Source organism: Hippoglossus hippoglossus, chromosome 11 (genome assembly GCF_009819705.1).
Source record: "Hippoglossus hippoglossus isolate fHipHip1 chromosome 11, fHipHip1.pri, whole genome shotgun sequence".
NCBI classification, from domain to species: domain Eukaryota; kingdom Metazoa; phylum Chordata; class Actinopteri; order Pleuronectiformes; family Pleuronectidae; genus Hippoglossus; species Hippoglossus hippoglossus.
Genome location: NC_047161.1, coordinates 21,645,826 through 21,668,387, shown reverse-complemented (window position 1 = coordinate 21,668,387; position 22,562 = coordinate 21,645,826). Strand labels below are relative to the sequence as shown.

Here is a 22,562-nt window from a genome sequence, read left to right as displayed (position 1 = left end):
GCTGAAACACTGTCCATTCAGATCACCTGAAAACCATAGTCATCAATCTACATGATCCTGATAGGGACAAAAGAGTTTAGGCCACAGTAAAGTGAGAAATAATGATGTCATCTGATATTTTTATTGATAAAGGCAATCTTTTTTTCGTTCCAGACCTTTCATGTATCTACTCTCGATTTAAAACAGAGTGAGAATTTATCACCCTAATCAATCAATCATTTAAATTTTATTTGTATAAGCCATATTAACAAATCATAATTTGTCTCATAGGGCTTAACAAGGTGCAACATCATCTGCATCATCTGCCTCTGGCTCCCAGGATCCCTCACTGTGAGCCACCAGTGAGGGATCCTTCTCCCAGTACGGACGTTATATATTCCCTACATAATACCTGAGAGTATTGATGCTTTTAGTCTTATTCTATTGCTGCATTTCAGAACATGAAGAAAAATAAAACTAAGGGCTGGTTCGCACCAGCCTAGTTTAGTCCGGTTGAACACCGGTTTCGAGCTCGGGTGCAGACCTAACAACCGCACTCCGGTCCGCTTCGAAGAGGTGGTCTTGGACCGCCGTCAAGTGAACTCTGGAGCGGTTCATTTTTGGTGTGACACTGTACGAACCAATAACCGGAAGCGTACCAGTATACAGTATTTGTCATTTCATTGGTTTAAAAAAGTTTTCTCATTCTGTTTCGATGCCCGGTGAGCTACCAAACCAAATGTCAACTGGCAGGGGAGAAACGTGGACTCAGGACAAAGTGAGATGCCTCCTGGATATTTGGGCTGAAGAGAACATATCACAATTACTAGATAAGGTGCACAAGAACACAAAGGTATTTAAAATATTTAGCAAGAAAATTAAGTAGGACGGATTCCAGCAAACTATTGAGTGGTGTTGAGTGAAAGAAAAAAACTGCGTCAACAGTACATCAAAGTATATATAATGCTTTGCAGAAAAGCGGTAGCTCTGCATATGAAAAGTACAAATTTGTTCCAGATCAATACCAGCATTAACAGAACCTGACAGGGCTCCATGATGGTACAATATTAAGGTAGAAATCGGGGTGGGATTGTTGAATTTTACATGCCCGATTGAATGACCAATAATAGAGAGACATTTCCACCATTTGGCTTTTGTTTACACTTTCTGGGCTGAAGCTTATCATACATGCCCTGGGCATGTTGAACTTGCTTCATAGTACAGACCCAAGGACATTAATGTTAAAAACACACAGCAACTTTACATCAGGTCTGAGTCTCTGGAGATTTTTTAATTCTCAAACAATGCACGCTGTATGCCTGCTTTGTTTCTTTAAAACATAATTACTTGAATTTAGTGAACTCTCAGCAGTTAAAACTACTTTAAAGTTAAAAGACTTCAGAAAAACTTGTTTCAATAAAATTTTGACATTCACTATTTTGTTAACCTGAAATTAACAAAAATAACCATATTAGGTTAATAAGGAATCAATGTTAATTCCACTTGAGTCCTGTGTGATGTTTTACAATGAATATTTGGAATGTTCTAATACCATCATCATTGAGAGACTCCACTGACATAGCTCTGGTCCTGAAACTGAGGGAGTCTGTGGACTGGGATAGGATCCTGCGCAGCCCCAGGGGAGAGCCATCAATAAGGGTCCTACAAAACACACACACACACACAGATGGAAAAATTTGGTTAGGAAATATTTAACTTATATAAGTAAGCATCAGTCATTATTTCTGCTCGTGTTTTAATAGGATGTTAAAAGGTTTTGAAAAACTCCTTACAGATCTTAATGAAATCTAGTGGAAAAGTGTGAGCCAAGGAGAAAGCTACTATTTTTTGATGTGTCATGGTTTATGTATTTATGATAGTGCTTGACTCCTGGTGGTATATTTTGATACAGCACATGTGGCAGGTCGTTTTCTCTGGGTTCTTAAGATTTCCAATATTATTTTGTGACTGGCCCAAATATGTCACTTGTCCAGTACAAGTATTTTATTGTTGAATAAACCCACGCAGTCTTGAGGCTGACACTCAAATGTCAAACTATCACAGATGAGTGAAACTATTTTCTGCTCCTTTTTTTTATGATTGTTGTTCTTCAATGCAGTAATACATTTGTCCGTCAGGTGAACAAAATATACCGATACAGGGTAATCGAATATACTTCCGAAATTGAAAAAGGCACAAAGCCAATTTGCAGGATCAAGATCAGCACCAATATAGACTTTTTCCGTCAACAGGGTGGGTTCAGTGAAGTGTTTTTATTGTAAACACTGAACAAAAGTGGGAGAGCAGGAAGACAGGCATGGTGTACCCATGCCTGTCTTCCTGATAACAGGTTACTAGTAAGAACTTAAGTCTTGGCAAAACAACATGAGAACATTAGTAACTTACATTGGAGCATGAAGCGTACATTCTTCTGACAGGGAGCATGAGGAACTGACAGGTATAAACACTTAAAGAACTGATGAGGGTGTGAGTGATAATAAAGAATGCAGAGACAGGAATTGTGTTCTTGCTTATAATCATTGTCCTTGTCTACATGGTCTCAGCAACATCACCCCGGAGGATCTCCAAAGAATTGGGTCCACATCAACACCGGTGTCAGCTCTTATAAACACAAAATCTCTAAACATCTTAATTGGTGTCTTCTGTGTATGTGGCACCACTTTGTCATATTTGTATTCTTGTGTTTTGTGTTTTGTTTTGCTTCAATTGCAAGGAAACTGCAGGGACTCTCACTCCGTGTGTGGTACAAGAAAAGGAAGGAGGCTGTGAACTGAGCTAATTTACTCTCTCCAGGCTACCTGATGTCTGCCTGTCTCTCCCCTCACATTTTCAGGTACTTTCAATCCGCTGGTGATCCATGGCTTGTTGTTGGGGAAGCAGCCTACACTCTGGGCTGGCATATTGTTGTTTTCACAGAATTAGATGTACTTTGAGATTCAGTCTGTCATTTTGTTAATGTCCTCCCTGTGTGGCTCACAGAGTACATCCCATTCTGTCGACTCAAAGCAGTTCTGCAGTGCCTGATTATCCTCCTGAGTCCACCTTCTCACAGTCCTTGTGTGTACAGGCTGCTGCTGGACAAGATGGACATACTTTGGGTTTAGCAGGACAATTTTCTGATCAGATCTGCCTGGTGGGGGGAGGACAGTAGGTCCAGTGTTTAATGGTCTGTAGTGGGGCAGTAAACACACTGCTATAAGTTGGGTAGTAATTAGTCCAGTTTTACATTAATAAAATCCTCAGTGACAACCATGAGGAGTTTGGGCTAATGTGTCTGTAGCTGTGCAACATTTGAGTGAATGATGTCAGCAGCTCCCTCTGAATCAGTGGATGGAGGGATGTAAAACCCGATCACAATGGCGGTTCACTGTCCGGACTACAGAGATGTTCCTTCACACTAACATATCAGAGATTACACCATCTCTCACTCACATGAAGTGCAATCCCCCCCTCCCTTCTTTGTACTGCTCTACATAACATCTCTGTCTGCGCGAACAGGCCCGAAGCCGCTATGGACCAGGCATATGTAAGTGCAGCCACTTCTCCGTAAAACACAAAATGCTGCAATCCCACTATTCCCCCTGTATTGATGAGCTTGTCTGTCTCAATCCCCAGAGACTGTATGTTCCCAATGATGATAGTGTTGTGATAATTTTTGCTTTATCACACATTCACATCTTTTATAATTCATCTCTTTCCATTGACACGATTCTTCTGCCCTCACCATGTGTTGTGCAGTACATGGTTTATACAGCAAGCTAACACTTCCGTAGAAAACACCTAAGACATGAGCCAAGTTTTAAGTGTTTTAGGGAAGTTTTATCTGTGAAACTGCAAACAAATACAGGAATATGTAAATTATTAAATGTACAGCAATTAAATTATCCAAATTAATTGCCCTTTTATATATTTACACTATTGACTACATTACATGAAATATTGTTCCCATAGCACAGTTCACCAAGGTAAGAACTGACTTAGAAAACAATACAGTTACTACTGCTATAGATTTGCCAGCTTTACTCTTTGCCTTCAGTTTAGCTCCAGCTCTGCAACCCAGGCATCTCCTCTTTAGCACCTTTGGGATTTGAGGCTTGGCTCTGGGCAGCAACACAGGTTCACATCAGCTGTCCGCATGCGTATAAAATGTTCCAAATGCCCTGTGCAAGACTCTCTGTTACAAACAGTAACCAAAGTAGCAGTAAAACAGAAAGCTAAGTGGTGAAACAAAAAGTTGCCGCACGGCCATTGTGGTGGTGATGGTGGTCAGTGAAAGAAAAACACACAGACATAAAAGTAACACAAAAACCACACCGGGAGCTTATGCAATAGGCTGCCACTTGGCACAGCACCATCTTGAATTTTGCCTTCTATTGTAGTAGTTGGTCATTGTAAGTGAGGCTCACCCTGAAATGTTGTTGGTGGAGACACTCTTAGACAGGGACAGACTGGAGCGACCTCGGCGGGATCCCAGCAGGGACTGTCGGAAGCTATCAGAAGGGTAGATGGCCGAACTTGGACGTTCACGCATTCCTGGAGCTAATGGAAAATTATGCAGCAGTTAGAGGATTAGGGAAGGGAGGGCAAGACAAGAGACAAAACAAACTGTAGTAGGAGGAGGAAAAAGAGTTTGATAATGTAGAAGAGGACCACATTTTGTCAGCTGTGACTGACAGGGTAGAGCGGTCGTACTCTAACCACAAGTTCGACGATTGGATCCCAGTCTTCTCCATCTGCATGTCGAATTGCCCCTCAGAAAAAGTGCTGTCCATAGATGCACAATATGAATGTGTGTGTGAATTGGTAAATGGCAATTAACTGTGCTGTGAAGCAATTTAAGTGGTCATCAAGACTAGAAAAGCGCTATATAAATACAGACCATTTCATTTACATTTTGATGAGGAAGAGAAAAGTGTCAAAAGGAGTAGTGAATGAGGAAGAAGGAAGAGACTGAATATGTCTTACTTTTTGCACGCAGAGTGACATTCTGCAAGGCTGAGTTATTCTTCAACGGGACTGTCTTCTGCTGCTGTGGTAATGAAGGACAAACAAACTGTGTGATGTTTCAACAGTATGTCTCTTTCATTTTCTCTTTCTTAAAAATACAATTATGACACATTAAAACACATGCGGCCACTAAAATAGAATTAATACACAATAGAATGTATGGACAGCCATAATGGCCATAATGACAATGTCTATGCAGGTTGGACAGATGCAGAGTCAATCCAATTTCTGAAATTATTGATAAATGGACAGACAGGAAACCATGTTACCGCGACACAAAGTCATTAGTTTATCAAATGCCAAGTTCAGAGTGCACGACTTTCGAAGTCGTCGGATCTCTGTGTAGTACACACTACACAATTTTGCTGTCTTGTGATCAGGAGTCTTGCAGTTGTTGAGTTCATACGACTTGACTGACAGGCGACAGTAGGTCTCACACTAGGCGATCTTTCACTAGTGGAAAGCACCAACTAGTATGTCTCCAAACTACGTTTAATCAAAAAAACATGTGAGTGACAGTGAATCTGTCTGATCCTCCAGCTGATGCGATAAATCCTCTAGGAGGAGTTTGTTAAAGGAAAATGCATGGAAATGGCAAAAACTGAGCAAAAATTTATATTACATTCAAAATGGCAGACTTCCTGTTAGGCTTTGGGTATGGGTCAAGGAGGCTTTATTGTAAGTCTAAACATGGTTCATATACCTACCGGTTTTCATAAATGTTGGGGAAACCTGCCGCTGGAGGGGCTTCGTTGAAATTTTGAAGGGGGCGCTAAACTCACCAAACTTCACGGGCACGTCAGCCATGGTGAAAATGTACGTATTCTGGAGTAATTGGAAATGGTTATGGCAAAATGGCTTAACAGCACCCCCTAAAACACAGCAATTCCTTGTGGTTTAACCGGTAAACACGTGAATACGACCAGACAGAAAAAAAAGTCTGGCCACCAAATTGATTAACGCAACAGGAGGTCGGACATTTTGGATTTAGTGGTCATTTTGGCCATTTTACACGTTGTGTAATTTAACAAACTCCTCCTAGAGCTTTAATCAGATTAACATGGAGATTAAACCTACCTCGAATCACAGTGCCCCCTGGTGGCAACAGGAAATGTCTTGTTTTTTGTACGTCTTACACTTTGATGTACTCCTCCTTGTCCATTGACCGAAACCATGTCAAACTTTGTCAGAAGGGCCTCAAGACGTACAAATCGTGATTTTGTTGATTGTTTAGCTCGCAGTGAGGGAGCAGCAAGCCGTTTGGCAGATGCAGAGCATAGTGGACAGGGTGGGTGTAAGGTTTGATCATGTCCCGGACTGGACCTGATCCGTTCACAGCACGGTATGCAAGTACTAATGTTTTGAAATGGATGTGGGCAGCCACTGGTAACCAGTGAAGGGAGCGGAGGAGCCGAGTAGTGTGAGTGAACTTCATTGATGAGGAAATCTTATGGAAGAAGAGCAGCCTTAGCATCACGATTGACCAACATATACAAAAAATGGTTCGGACGTGTTTCATTTCAATACGTACAAAATACTCTCTTGGATCAATATGCTAGACCAAACAGGAAGTCGGACATTTTGAATTAAGCAGTCATTTTTGACCATTTACACATGTTATATTTGAACGAACTCCTCCTAGAGCTTTCATCAGATCAACTTTAAATTCAGTAAGTGTCATCTCACCTCAATTGAGATTAAAATGTATTGAAGGTTTTAGTGCACGTCACACGGTGTGACCGTGGCGTGGCTAACATATTTAAGATTCCCAAAAAAAGAGGGATTTGTTATAACTCCTCTTCGCATTGTCCAATCAGCCTTAAACCCATCACACTCCCTTTGTCTCAAATTCTTATCTCTCCACTGTTGCAGTCTATCAAATTAATGCCATCAGTGTATAGGCCATAAAGGAACTCAGTAGTGCCTAGTTTTATTCCCCAAACAGATATTTGCTCCATTGTTTGTGTCTCAAGAAATGACTTTGCTATTTGAGAAATAATCATTCCAAGCAGAAGTTGTGGTATTATTTGTAAGTGAGCATTGTAAAATTAAGTCCAAACACCATCAGGGCCAGGAGCCTTGACAAACAGCAAATTCAATTTATTCTGGGATGCAAGTACTCTCTTGGAGCTGTTTAGCTGATTGGCAAAGATTTTATTATGTGCAAAGGGGTTGTAAGAGGAAAAACTAATGAGGGTTAAATACTGTCAGTAAAATTACTTCTGAACTTAAAGTAACTTATATTCGGTATTAAGATAATTTTGAAAAAACATTTAATCTTACTCAAGAGTGGAAAAATACATGTTAAAACATCTGTCAATAATTTGACTTGTGTAGATTTGTGTAGCCTGTGTCTTACCCTCTGTTTCATTTTGGCGCAGTTGGGCAAAGTATCTCGACAGCGGTTGTGAATAGTGATGTTGCATGCTAGAAAAAAAACAACATTAGACATTAAAGCAAAGAACACAAACATATCATAGCTCTTTCAGTCTTTCTTCTCTTTTCAACTGCAGAAATTGATTATGACCAGAGAAACCAGAAGAACTAAGAACTTTTACTACTTGAGTACTTTGCTAGATTTGACCACTTTACCACCATTCAGTGTATATAGCAGTAGAAGTGCACAAACTCTTACTTACTCGGGCAGCTGAGTGCCTCCTTGGCAGTAATACTCTTGTTACATGCTGTGCAGAGTGTAGTTCCTGAAACTGTCAATGACGTGAAGAGATGACCATTGCTGTAACGTGCCTCCCTTTCCCTTGCTGCCTTCTCTTGCTCCCTCATGCGCTCTCTCTCTTTATTCTGGAGAAGAAATAGAAACAAAATTGAAAATGACTTCTTGTAAATTTATGAATGTCACAAAAACTGAAAAAGAAGCCGACTGTCGAAATAGCACCACTGCTAACGCCCGGGCCACACTGTTATCTCTCGCTCTCTCTCACACACACACACACACACACACTCACTCACACATCCCAACCATCGTGAACAACTGACAAAACCGAAACATGCAGCAGCATGCAGTCAGTGTGGCCCGGGTGTAAGGGACCAGGGTAAATTGAGGCACCAACACCATGGTTATATTATTATGATCAGTTGAGTCTCGTAACTGAAGCAGAGGTGACATCCATGGGTGACATTCAACGACATCCTTGATTAATAACTAAATACATGTGATTATCAGTTTGTGTGTAAAGAGGGACAGAGACAAACTCACACACACACACACTCCTGCAGACAGAAGTTCTTCTGATTATGACGAAACACAGTGTTTTAACTTCGTTGTTGCAGAAGAAGCGACGCCCCGTTTATCCAGGAACATAAATATGAATTCAGCAGGTTTTTATAAAGATCAGTTCTAAGTGTGAGTGATTAGAAAACATCAGAGGAGCAGAGTTACTTGTTGACCAGCACAGAGTATTACATTACATTACATTTCAATTAGCTGACACTTTTATCCAAAGCGACTTACAATAAGTGAATTAAACCACGAGGGTACAAACCCAGAACAAGAGTAATGCGCCTCAGTGCAGGGCGCTGATAGGGGGGGCAGGTGGGGCAACCTTGATATAGTAAAAGCTATAATCAGAGTTTGTTCTGTTAAACCTTAGGTGCAGCACCCAAGTCTAAACTGAATGAATGTCAGAGTGGAGAGCACTTACCACTGTCATAGACTCACTGTTCTAGTCAGATTTTTCAATTGAAAACCTTATCTTGTAAATTACAGCACACTTGTAATCACAGTTCATATTTGTCTGACTGATTTTATTAACCCTTGTGTTGTTCCTGGGTCGAATTGACCCAGAGTGTGTGTGTGTGTGCGTGTGCGTGCGTGCGTGCGTGCGTGCGTGCGTGCGTGCGAGCGATCATACGCAAGCCCTGGCCGGTCAGGATTAGGGTTAGGGTGACCCAAGGATTGTCATTATCCAATTCTCCTGGGGTAATTGAGACCAATGGATTGTCATTCTCGATTGTCATGGGAGGGGTCATTTAGACCCCCAGAGAGGGCGCTGTGGTGCTCTGTGGGGTCATTTAGACCCACACCTGATTCCAATTGAAATCAAGGGACGGTACATTAGACCCACATATAAGTCTCAGTGTGCCACTCTCTCACGGACCATGGCACGATGTCGCGTCAGGAGTGTTTCACCAGAGAACAGGTTCTCCAACAGCTATTCTCCCAGCAACCATCCTCTGAACCCGAAGAGGACGCGAAAGAGCCAGACCGAGAAGCGGACGGACAAGGAGATGGAGAAGCAGACAGAAAAGCAGACCGAGAAGAAGACAGAGAGGACGGAGACGGAGACGGAGACAACGGCGATAGCGAAGAAGACGAAGACGACGACGGTGACTACGAAGACGACGACGTGACGAAGACTACGACCCAGTGGGTGATGCTTCTGCAGATTCTTCATCCTTGGAAGAAGAAGAAGAAGAAGGAGGACAAGACCACGGCGACACCACCACCACCGGACTCGTGGAAAGAGAGACCTTCCCCTCAAGAAACGGGGAAATAACATGGTCCTCGAGGGCGTACGGCCGAGAGGAGGGCCACTGCCACTGCTCCTCCTCCTCCTCCTCTTCCTCCTCCTCTGCTGCGGCTCAAAGCGGGGTCCCCCGGGGCCCCACGATCCATGCGACGTCCCGCACCGGTGACCTAGCCTCGACATTCCACCTGTTCATCACACCGACGGTAGAGAACATCATCCTGGAGATGACGAATCGGGAGGGTCGTCGAAAATACGGTGACGAATGGAAAGGGAACGGACGAGACCGACCTGCGTGCCTACGTAGGGCTGCTGATCTTAGCGGGCGTGTACAGGTCCCGGGCGAGGCCGCCGCCAGCCTGCGGGACGCCGAGAGCGGCCGGGCGATATTTCGTGCCACGATGCCCCTAAAACTCTTCCACACGTACTCCAGACTGCTGCGCTTCGACGACCGCGAGACGAGACGCACGAGACGAGCCACGGACAAATTGGCGGCCGTGCGAGAGGTCTGGGACGCATGGGTGTCGCGGCTACCGCGCCTCTACAACCCGGGGCCCGAAGTGACCGTGGACGAGCAACTGGTTCCGTTCAGAGGTTTTTTTGTTTTTTTTTATATTATTATTATGTTATGTTATGTTATGTTATGTTAGTTATGTTAGTTATGTTATGTTATGTTATGTAGATAGCGGCTGCTAGTCCTCGTCCTCATCTCATCTCTTCTCCTCCTGTTTTTCTCCCTAGGCCGGTGTCCATTCCGTCAGTACATGCCCAGCAAGCCGGCGAAATACGGGATCAAGTCGTGGGTGGCCTGCGATGCGAAATCAAGCTACGCTTGGAAGATGCAAGTGTACACCGGAAAGCCGAGCGGCGGACGCCCACAACGGAACCAGGGGTTGCGGGTAGTGCTCGATGTAAAGGAGGGACTGCACGGTCGTAACGTCACGTGCGACAATTACTTCACCTCCTACGAACTCGCGTGGCAGCTCCTGGAGAGGAAGCTCACCGTGGTCGGCACTGTTCGGAAGAACAAGCCCGAGCTCCCGACCGGGCTGCTCGCGGTCAAGGGAAGAGAGGTGTTCTCATCCAAGTTCGCATTCACGCCCACCGCCACTCTGGTGTCCTACATCCCAAAGAAAAACAGGAATGTGGTGCTCCTGAGCGCACGGCACCCTGAGGCCGACATCAGCGACCGCGAGGACGGGAAACCGGTCATCGTCCTGGACTACAACCACAACAAAGGTGGCGTGGACAACCTAGACAAGGTGATCGGAACGTACAGCTGCAGGAGGATGACCGCGCGCTGGCCCCTGGTCGTCTTTCACAACATTCTCGACGTCTCTTCCTACGACCCCTTCGTGATATGGAGAGAGATCAACCCAGACTGGATGCCGGGCAAGCGGAACAAGCGGAGGGTGTTCCTAGAGCAGCTGGGAAAGGCTCTCGTGACTCCGTTCATCGCACGAAGGGAGTGCATCCCCTGCACGGACGCGTCCGCCGCGGTTGTGAAGGCTGTAAAAGCCGCCGCCGCACAGAGAGCTGTTGACTACAATGCTCGACCCGAGTGTCCGGCCTCCTCCATAGCCCTAGCAGCAGCCCCGCTCGGGGCGAGTAAGAGGAAGAGGTGTCAGATATGCCCCAGGAAAAAGGACTGTAAAACTCACACCATGTGCCGCGGGTGTAACAAATACATCTGCAAGGGCTGCTCACTTGTCTATTGCGCTACGTGTGCGTCCTAATATGGGGTGGGCTCTGTGAGGGGGCCAACAGCCGGGGGAAGCAGGGACAACACAAGGGTTAACTGATATTATTCAGGGGTACATTATGTACACAAAATGTTGTCAGTATGACCATGCTGTACATTTTTAGAAAGGGTAAAAGCTTACCGACTTGTGGGAAGGAAGCCGAGTTAAACTCAATTGGCTGTGTACCTGGACACACAAGACTGGTAAGCAATTTGAGCCGTGCTGTTGCTAACATGGCTGTGTGTGGACCTTTTAACAGGCCATTCCCCTGCTATATTCTACAGTTTAGTAGGTCCTATATTCGACAACCGGGACTGTGTTTATGTAAAATCTAAATATTGTGTGGGTGTGTGTACATGTGGGTATTTTTTGGTGTAAAAGTGTTTTGATTGTTTTGTTTGCATCTGTAATTCAGAGTAGCCTATACATCACGGTAGGCTTCTGTACCTAGGATGCAAAGCGGACCCTCCACAAATCATCTCAGTGGGCACACAGGATACCAGGACGGGACATAACGACGGTTAGACAAGAGATCACACCAAACATATGACAAGGACAAAGGGGAGCACAGAGACTTATATACACACACAGGGAAGGCAGAGGCAATTGGACACAGGTGGACTGGTGCAGACAATCACAGACAGGAAGTGAAGAAAGAAAACACACAAGCAACAGAGACTACAAAATAAAACAGGAAACAGAACACGGAGTGTGAAAACATGAAACACGACGAGATACTAAATAAACTGAAAACACTTTGGAAACGGTGGAAACTAAACACTGGAAAAAACCAAACCATGACAGTAATGTATATGAAGACTCTCAGTCTGGGTTCAGAGCTAATCACAGCACGTAGACAGCCTTGGCAAAAGTCAGTAGTGACCTTCTAATAGCTACAGATCAGGGATTTGTGTCTGTCCTCGTTCTGTTAGATCTTAGTGTAGAATTCAAGACTATTGACCATCAAATGTTATTACACAGACTGGAAAAGTTAATTGGCATTAAAGATTAAATCTAGAATAGAATTAAAAATTCTCCTCCTCACCTTCAAGCCCTTAATAATATGGCACCATTATACCTTAAAGAGCTGATAGTACCATATCATTCCAATAGACTTGTCGTTCCTAAGGTCTCTAAAAGTAGAGTAGGAGCCAGAGCTTTCAGCTATCAAGCTCCTCTCCTGTGGAACCATCTCCCGCTTTCAGTTCGGGAGGCAGACACCATCTGTACGTTTAAGAGTAGGCTTAAAACCTTACTTTACGATAAAGCTTATAGTTAGAGCTGGTCCAAGCTTGTCTTGGCCCTGCTAATTAATATCTCATCAATACATGTTACTGACTTGACTTCTTCCCCGGAGTCCCTTTTCCTTATCGTCTGCAGATCCAGGGCAGCGGCTGTGGCCACATCGTGGATTATGATGGTGGATCGCGAATCAGAGATCGTGATCGTATTGGCGGATCCTGTATCATGCTGGCTGATCGTGATAATAATGGCGGATCCTGTATCATGCTGGCTGATCTTGATAATAATGGCTGATCCTGTATCACGTTGGCATTTGATAGTGGTGGTGGACCACGATTGAGGTGGCAGCTGATGGTGGATCCTGATGGCGGCAGTGGACAATGATTGTGGACTATGGTGGCATCCAATCGTGATGGTGGATCCTGATGGTGGTGGCTGCTGACCATGGACTATGATTACAACAAGACTGCTTGATATACAATATTTCTCCTCAGATACTCGACCATTACTGACAATAATCCATCAATTCATTTACCTTCCATTATGCTACAAAGTGTTTATTGTAATCAATGCTGCAAACACCCTTATCTTTCTGATGTTCTCCTTTACACGTGTCATCTATTGCACTTCTGTCCGTCCTGGGAGAGGGATCCCTCACATGTGGCTCTATCTGAGGTTTCTACGTTCTTTTTACCCTGTTTTGTAGTTTTTCCTGACTCTTGTTGAGGGTTAAGGGCAGAGGATGTCACACCTTGTTAAAGCCCTATGAGACAAATTGTGATTTGTGAATATGGGCTATACAAATACAATTTGATTGATGATAAGACTGAGGTAGATAAAAGAATAAAAAAGGCAATAGAATAAAAATGAAAATAGTGAGAATATGTACATAATATACATCTTTCACTATGGAAATATTGTTTATAGGGAAATATTGTTTGTAGAGAAATTTGCTTGCTCATTGTGGGAACTGTTGTGTTTCTTTATAATTTTAAGGTCTCAACCTTACGATGTAGAGTGCCTTGAGATAATGTATGTGTCTGGCACTATACAAATAAAATTGAATTGAAAATTAACTCACAGAAAATAAAAATTTAACCAAAACGTCCCTTACACGCTGTCTACCAAATTTGAAGTCGATCGGATAAAATATGTAGGAGGAATAGGATTTTGTAGCACATGGGAAAACGAAATAAAAAATCGTGCCAAATTTGCCGATCAATCCAAAATGGCTGACTTTCTGTTGGATGTGGTAAAGGGTGACAAGAGGATGTTTTTTGTGTCTTAGCATGATACATTTGTGTACCAAATTTAATTTCTCTGGGCAAAAGTAAATGAATAGGAGGAACCTTGGGCAAAATTTGTATGGGGCGCTTTTGAGCTAATTTTGGACGCACTTTCCCAAGCACATTAAAATACATACATTTTCACCAGAACTGACGTGAGTGAATTTTTAAATATGTTGAGGCCCGGAAAAAGGAGAATTATTTCGAAGAAGAAGAAGAAGAATTGGAGCAATTCCAATTAGCTCCTTGCACTGTAAGTGCTCAGGCCCTTGGAATCGTCCTTACTTCCCTCCCCTTATGGCGCCCCAGCATACAAAAAAGTTTCTAGGAGAGCCTTCTTCCACCTGCGCAATATTATGAAAATTCGAAAAAATCTGGTCTCAAAAGAATGCTGAGAAACCAGTCCATGCATTTGTTACCTCTGGACTAGACGATTGTAATTCTTTGGTATCAGGATGACCCAGTTAGTCATTGAAAAGCCTCCAGTTGATCCAAAATGATTCAGCACAAGTTCTGGCAGGAACTTGAAGATGAGCTATTACTCCTGTCTTAGCATATCTGCATTAATTTTCTGCAAAATTCAGAATAGAATTCAAAATCAATCAATCAATCAATCAATCAGATTTTATTTGTATAGCCCATATTCACAAATCACAGTTTGTCTCATAGGGCTTTTGCTGACATTCTGGTTCGAGGACAACCTGCTCTATCCCCACAGCCGCCACTCACACCATTATTCTCTGCTCAGCCCAACCAGTCGAGGCAGATGGCCGCCCATATTGAGTCTGGTTCTGCTCGAGGTTTATTCCATTTAATGAGGGAGTTTTTTCTCTCTACAGTCGCCAATGCTTGCTTGTTGTGGGAACTGTTGGGTTTCGCTATAATATTGTCAGGTCTCACCCTAAAGTACCCTGATATAATGTAATAGTGAACAACACAGTTGAATTTGACTCAAACCTTTTAAAATCGGACAATAGAAAGTAAATAAACCACCATAAAAAGGCATCTCCTCAGAAAAAAGTCAGAGCTTCCCGCATGCTTCAACTGAATATAACATCTGTTTGCGTTGTTTGTCTCTCTTCAGCTGTAGGCTGGTACTCAAAAAAGAGGAATTCTTGTCATGATCACATGAACACACATGCAAAAGCAGAAGTGACAGTAGACATATTGCTCCAGCTATGACTTCTCACTTGTGTTGATATATCAACACAACATAACATAAAGTCTTTCAGTGTTTTATTATGCATATAAATGATAAAATGGTTTTAAATTAATTCCACACTTTCAGAAGTTGTAGTGTTTTCTGCTGTGCAGTGTAGTTAATAGTATGAGTAACTCTAAAATTGCTACCAGAATGTTAAGATAATAACTGGAGACCAGGGGCATCAGCTGAACAGTGAATCATCTGGGGCTGCGCCCAGAGCCGGGAGGGGGGAGTCCCTGATACATTTCAAAGAGAGTTATTGTATTTTATACTCCATCATATTTATTTTCACAGCTTTAGATCCTTTAAAATTAAGATTTTAAACAATAGATAATAAAACAAGCTGTTAAGACTAAATCAGTGGTTTTAAAAATGTTTTGCTTTTGAAAACTATATATTTTTTTCAAATGTCTGAGTTGTTTTTCAGTCTGAAGTTCTCCAATGCTTTAATGATCCAGTAACTCACCACAAATCAAAGAGAGAAACAAGCTCTCACAATAAATCTATTGTCTCTGTTTATAAACGCCCATGTGTCAGTCACTGCAGCACAACAGCCCAGCAGAACAGCAATATCCATACAGCTATTGTTTCTACTGTTGGCTACTCACTATTGCCACTCCCACCTCCTCCACTCATCTTTCCTTTATCCCCTAAAGTCCCCTAATTGGTTTTAATGGAGAGAAATTGCATAAATTTGATCTTCCAGTCTATATACTTAGAAAGAAAGTTGCCACAATGGCGTAGATTTGAGCCTCTGCAATTACGTATTACAAGGCATATCACCTCTGTGGGCTCGATGTTCATAGTAATCAAATATTAAAGAATCAGTCCTATATAGGGCTTTTCTAGTCTTGATGACCACTTAAAGCGCTTACACATGCTCTCTCTCTATCTCTCTCACCAAAATAATATCTATTAGCTAATGCATATCAGCAAGCCATATCATTTACACAAGTCTTCAGCAGAACATTTTCTTGATCTTTTTGGGAGGCCTGGCCTCCCATGGCCTTATATTGGCACTGCCTCTGAATAAGACCCAGTGTTAGATTTTGCCTGCGTACCTGAGATATTTTTCATTAAGTGAAATCCACAGATTGTGTTCAAGTAAGTTTTTATCATTTAATAGGTTTATTATCATCAAACATTCCTGACACACCTCTCTTCTCATCTCTGCCTAAACAACATCACATGAGATAAGAACATTCAAAATCAAGTGATTGCGAGAGTTTCAAAATCGGTTACGATTTTTGAAATTGGGTTGGATACTGCATATAAGACGTTTTTATTTTTAATCCCAAATTAATATATTGCTAAAATACACTCCTTAAGCTTGGTTGTACGGTGACTACTCTATCATACATGAATCAAACATGGCTATGAAGACCATCATTTACCTCCGAACCCCGACATTCAACGGGTACAACAACAAGCAGAGAAAGCAGAATCGCGGGCTGACCTTATATATACAGTCTATGGGGCTGACCAGCGGAGAAATGCTCGTCCCGTGTGAACAGCCAGGCGGCTGCGCGCTTGAGAACGGCGCTGCGCTGCCTCGCAGCGGCGCTTCCGCGTCCGGTGTTAACCCGGCGTAACTACTGTAACCCGGCGTACAGTAGCGCTGAACACTGTGGAAGTCTTCCACACTGTTGGCTGTGTGGCGCTGACACAAATTCCAGCTCACGCACGGGAGAGCGAGCGGTCGCTCCCGAGCAGCTGCTGCAGCCTCCCAGTCCCAACGATCCAGACAAATGCCACATGTGAGTGAATCGCGGGCTGACCAGCGGAGAAATGCTCGTCCCGTGTGAACAGCCAGGCGGCTGCGCACTTGGGAACGGCGCTGCGCTGCCTCCGGTGTAAACCCGGCGTAATGAGTGTGGGGGGACGGGGGGGGATGGGGGGTGGGCCAAGACCATGTAGGGAGACTTCCAGTGCCTTGTTACGACACAAAACCCAGGAAGCTCAATCGAGTCGCTCAAGCATGACGTTTCTGACTTAGAGGAACCATAACAAAACGCGCAAGTGTTTTTTTCCCAGAGTTTTTGGGTTGGTAGACATGCCAGATACCCACATTAACGTGTAGAAGCACTAACAAAGTGGAATTTGCATGCTATGTCCCCTTTAAAGGTACATTCCACAATTTCAACTCTTACAACACACAGCCAATTTCATCAACTGTTAAACAAAAAGAAGACTGAGATGCAACAACTTGCAGTAAAAAATGTCTGGTGTGAGAAAATGGTTTGGTAGACATCGTCAATATATGTTGAGAAAACTAGTTTAATTGTAAGTTGTAAAATCTTTGAACAGTGTTATGCTAGCTACTGTTAGCCTTAACAGCTAGAAAGGTTGCTGTTGCTTGGCAACAACTTTTATTGTCATAATTATAATCAAAATCCTCCAGATTTTTACTTCTAAATATTACAAATATTTGACGTTTTAAAGGAAGCCCTGATAAGTCTGCAAACAGTTTTGGAGATGTAAGACATACACATCACCAAAGAATCAAGGTATTGGTACCAACCAAGGTCTGGACCACATATCTCCTCCAATTGTCATGAGGGTAAATCACAGATAAAAGGCCCAAAACTCTTGAGAATTAGAGTTTCATCCAATTGGATGCATTCTCAATGTCTCCTGTTCTGTGGATTTGGCTTTTCAATATATTGTTCGACAGTGGTACAGCCATTTTAATGCAAGGCAGTTTGAAACTATTCCTTTGACGTTGTTTGAGTTTTCACCATATTGAGTTGTCACACATTGTACCTTCATACATTTGCCAATTTCTCACCACAAATGACAGTCAGTTCAAATTTTTTCCATGTTTCTGTTAAGCCGAGGTCATCTTAGCTTTTCAAAATAAATAAAAAAGAGAGCTGTCAGAGGTGCAGCAGAGGAAGGGTGGATGGTGTATAGCTGATGGCTCATATAAAACCACCAGATTATGTAATCACTGGTGTTCACATGAATGCGTTTTTGTATTTTTATTTAGAAACATTGAGGCCTACAATATTCACAAAGAAAGCAATAATATCACACACACACCCACTTGTATTTCCATGGCAACAGTTGCTGTACTCAAATATCCCCTGTGAAGCACACTGTGTACAAGCAAAGACATATACATATACATCACGCATTATCCTTCATATTCTAATAAGATGTACAAGTGCAGCTATCAGGTCCTTTGGTCTGAGGGGCCTGTAATCTTGTGATAAAGAGCAGGCCCTATGCAGGAACAGGGAAGGACACAGTGATATAGAAAACAGGGGAAGTGACAAAAACAGAAAGGAAACCAAAAAAACATTGTACGATTTAGCTGTAATCTCTACATGTCTACAATACTAATATATAGTCAGTGAATTAACCTTTTCCTGTAATCAAACACGTCACACCATTTTAGACAGAAGTGGTCGTTGTCCGATGATTTCAACTCACCCGCAAGTTGATCTCCCTCATCCTTTCTTGCCGCACTTTTGACAGATTGGCAACTCTTGACATTGTGACAGCTCAGATTTTCTCACAATGACAGGTTCCAGGAAGATTCAGGCAATCAGCAAGTCAGAAAATTCAATATCCAATATTAATGTTTGCACGCTTCTCTAGATCCTCAGAAAGAGAAAAAACTAAAACCTTTCCTCACTGGCCAACTGCAATGTACTTCTGCTTCTAGTGAAGAGGCTGTTCCTGTGAGAAATCTGACTTCTGAATCATCACCGCCCCCTCACACACACACACACACACACACACACACACACACACACACACACACACACACACACACACACACACACACACAAACACACACCTACACACACCTACACACACACACACACACACACACACACACAGTGTTCAGCTCTCTATGCATGCCTGGTACAGACAATTATTTGCTCTTTACTACATCAGAAACCATCTAAAAAGGGCTTGTATTATTTTGTTAGTTCATCAAAACTTTCATAGCACATGTTTCTGTTGTAAGGATGACAGGATGCATCTGAACTTCTTGTATTTGATGGGTAACCCATCAATTTATATGGTTAATATTAATGTATTATTTATGATAGGGTAATTCCTCTTAAACACTATACTCACCATACTTACAGTAAGTTCTACAGAATCATATATTCATTTGTCTGACAAAAATTTAGCTGAGTAGTATTTGACAATACAATGGATGTAGGATTGGGCCCATCGCAGCCTCAGACCTAAGCCCCGTCAAAGATCTCACCCTGTGACAGTGCGTTTCTAACACTACATCGGCAAACAAAGAGTGCTGCAGTGGCAGAGGAATGCTGCAATATAGTATCAGGACACAGTATTATGTTGTATGAGGACTTCAGTGCTGCTGTGGCCAGGAGGTGAGCTGCATTCAACAATGTGAAATCCTTGCTCTTTCGGAAAGGAGTACGGTTTGGAATCATTTACCCTGCCCACCTATGCATCACCTTCAGCGGCGTGGATCACAGCTTCGACTCCCCAGAAGAGGCTGAGCTGTTTTACCAAGAACACATACATAACTCATAAAAGAATGGATTGAGCAAGCTATGCCGCCCTTGACTCACTCGACTTGATAAAATTCTAACTATTAGAAATCAAATCAACCATCTCCTGCCCTCAATTGGCACTAATACTCTACCAAGAACAGAAATCTCAGAAACAGCTGAGAAACCAATTATTTAGACAGCTTCTCTCTGATAACCCTTGATCAGCTGACCAAAATAATCTCATCTTCTAAACCAACAACTTGTATCTTAGATCCCATTCCTACAAAATTACTTAAAGAAATTCTGCCCCTAATTAATAGTACGTTAGTAAACACAATCAATCTGTCATTATCATCAGGATATGTACCACGGTCCTTTAAAATAGCTGTAATCAAACCCCTTCTCAAAAAACCCACCCTAGACCCAGAGGTTTTAGCCAATTACAGACCAATATCCAACCTCCCCTTCCTGTCTAAAATCCTTGAAAAAGTTATAGCCAATCAGCTGTGCGAGTTTCTTCAGGAAAATAATATATATGAAGACTTTCAGTCGGGGTTTAGAGCCAATCACAGCACAGAGACAGCCTTGGCAAAAGTCACTAATGACCTTCTAATAGCTTCAGATCAGGGATTTGTGTCTGTCCTCGTTCTGTTAGATCTTAGTGCAGCATTCGACACAATTGACCATCAAATTTTATTACAGAGGCTAGAACAGTTAATTAGATTAAAGGAACCGCCCTGAACTGGTTTAAATCATATTTTTCAGATCGATTCCAATTCGTGCAAATTAATGATGAGTCATCTGTGCGCACCAAAGTTAACCACGGTGTTCCACAGGGCTCTGTGCTCGGCCCAATTTTATTCTCATTATATATGCTTCCACTAGGAAATATTTTCAGGACACACTCGGTAAATTTCCACTGCTATGCGGATGACACCCAGTTATACTTGTCAATAAAACCTGAACAATGTAATCAATTAACTAAACTCCAAGCATTTCTCAAGGACATAAAAACCTGGATGACCCGCAATTTTCTCTTGTTAAACTCAGATAAAACAGAGGTTCTAATACTTGGCCCTAAACACCTTAGAGATACATTATCTAATGATATAGCTGCGCTAGACGACATTGCCCTTGCTTCCAATGAAACAGTCAGGAACTTGGGAGTGATCTTCGATCCTGATTTGTCCTTTAATTCACACTTAAAACAAATTTCTAGGACCGCCTTTCTCCACTTGCGTAATATCTCAAAAATCAGACATACTCAAAAAGATGCAGAAAAACTAGTCCATGCCTTTGTTACATCCAGACTTGATTATTGTAATTCCTTATTATCAGGCTCCAGCAGTAAGTCGTTAAAGACTCTGCAGCTTGTCCAAAACGCCGCAGCACTTGTCCTGACAAGAACAAAGAAAAGAGACCACATTTCTCCTGTATTAGCTTCACTACACTGGCTTCCGGTTAAATCTAGAATAGAATTTAAAATTCTCCTCCTCACCTTCAAGGCCCTTAATAATATGGCACCATTATACCTCAAAGAGCTGATAGTACCATATCAACCCACTAGAGCACTGCGCTCCCAGAATTCAGGCTTACTTGTCGTCCCTAAAGTCTCTAAAAGTAGAGGAGGAGCCAGAGCTTTCAGCTATCAAGCCCCTCTCCTGTGGAATCATCTCCCACTTTCAGTTCGGGAGGCAGACACCATCTGTACGTTTAAGAGTAGGCTTAAAACCTTCCTTTTTGATAAAGCTTATAGTTAGAGCTGGTCCAGGCTTGTCTTAGACCCGCTCTTAGTTATGCTGCTATAGGTCTAGAAGGTCGGGGGACACATGACACACGGAGCTTCTCTTTCCAGCTTCTCCTTCCTCTTCTCAATCATTATCATATCAAAGAAATTCATATCTCATCAATACATGTTACTGACTTGACTTCTTCCCCGGAGTCCCTTTGCCTTATCGTCCGCAGATCCAGGGCCCCAGCTGTGGCCACATCGTGGATTATGATCTGCGGATCGCGTATCAGAGATCGTAATGGTGGATCCAGTATAGCGGATTCTGTATCGTGCTGGCTGATCGTGATAATAATGGTGGATCCTTTATCGTGTTGGCATCTGATAGTGGTGGTGGACCACGATCGAGGTGGCAGCTGATGATGGATCCTAATGGCGGCAGTGGACAATGACTGTGGACTATAGTGGCATCCGATCTTGATGGTGGATCATGATCGTGGTGGCAGCTGACCATAGACTATGATTGCAGCAGGACTGCCTGATATATAGTATTTCTCCTCAGATACTCGACCATTACTGATCCGTCAATTCATTGACCTTCAGTTATGCTTCAAAATGTTTACCCTTATCAATGCTGCTAAAACCTTTATCTTGATGTTCTCCTTTACACTTGACATCTATTGCACTTCTGTCCATCCTGGGAGAGGGATCCCTCACATGTGGCTCTCTGAGGTTTCTACGTTCTTTTTACCCTGTTAAAAGGTTTTTTTAGTAGTTTTTCCTTACTCTTGTTGAGGGTTAAGGGCAGAGGATGTTACACCTTGTTAAAGCCCTATGAGACAAACTGTGATTTGTGAATATGGGTGTGGAGGTGAGGGGGCTGGGAGAGCACCACAGATGAGCACTTCTGTCTCTGGCTGTGTGTGGGAGAGCCCTGTGGCAAGGGCGACTGCCACACTGGCGCCCAACGTGGGGCTCTACGCAGCCAGAGACGCGGATGGGAACTTGTTCGGATGATGGAGGACCTGGTGGCCGCGTACCGGGAGGAGGGAGCGGCGACCAGACGGGAGCTGGAGGCGCTCCTGAGGCAGGTGGAGAGGGAGGCGATGCGGACAGAGTGTCAGCTGGCCCGGTTGGGACCCGCTTCTGCTCCAGCCTGCCACACCGCGCCGAAGGAGGCGGTGAGCACGGCCCCAATTTCGCGGCCGCGGGCGGTGACCAGCGTGTCGCCGATTCCGCGCCCCCGCGCAGCACTGGTGGAGGGCGCGGCTCTGGGAGGTGCGTCGGCTGTGACATCGACGGATGCTCCGGTCTCCAACCCCCTTCCTACCCCTGCACCAAGGCTGGCGGTAAAGCCAGCGTCCCCTGCACCCGCAGCAAG

General features: G+C 43.3%; 1 protein-coding gene across 4 annotated transcripts in view; it reads right to left on the bottom strand.

Moving 5' to 3' along the window:
- arhgef1a (Rho guanine nucleotide exchange factor (GEF) 1a) overlaps positions 1-18,666 on the bottom strand; it is an 84,642-nt gene extending 65,976 nt beyond the window's left edge. The window contains exons 1-6 of one of the 4 annotated variants that reach the window (XM_034601138.1): positions 18,404-18,666; positions 7,647-7,809; positions 7,367-7,434; positions 4,966-5,026; positions 4,407-4,539; positions 1,532-1,641 (exon numbers count right to left, since the gene is read on the bottom strand). In XM_034601138.1, the coding sequence (XP_034457029.1) occupies positions 1,532-1,641; positions 4,407-4,539; positions 4,966-5,026; positions 7,367-7,434; positions 7,647-7,809; positions 18,404-18,466 (598 nt within the window). In that variant the 5' untranslated portion in view covers positions 18,467-18,666. Of the gene's footprint in view, positions 1-1,531; positions 1,642-4,406; positions 4,540-4,965; positions 5,030-7,366; positions 7,435-7,646; positions 7,810-18,403 lie in introns of those variants that run through there. The other 3 variants (XM_034601137.1, XM_034601139.1, XM_034601140.1) reach the window with 3 other exon arrangements.
- Between the last annotated feature and the right edge of the window lie 3,896 nt (positions 18,667-22,562).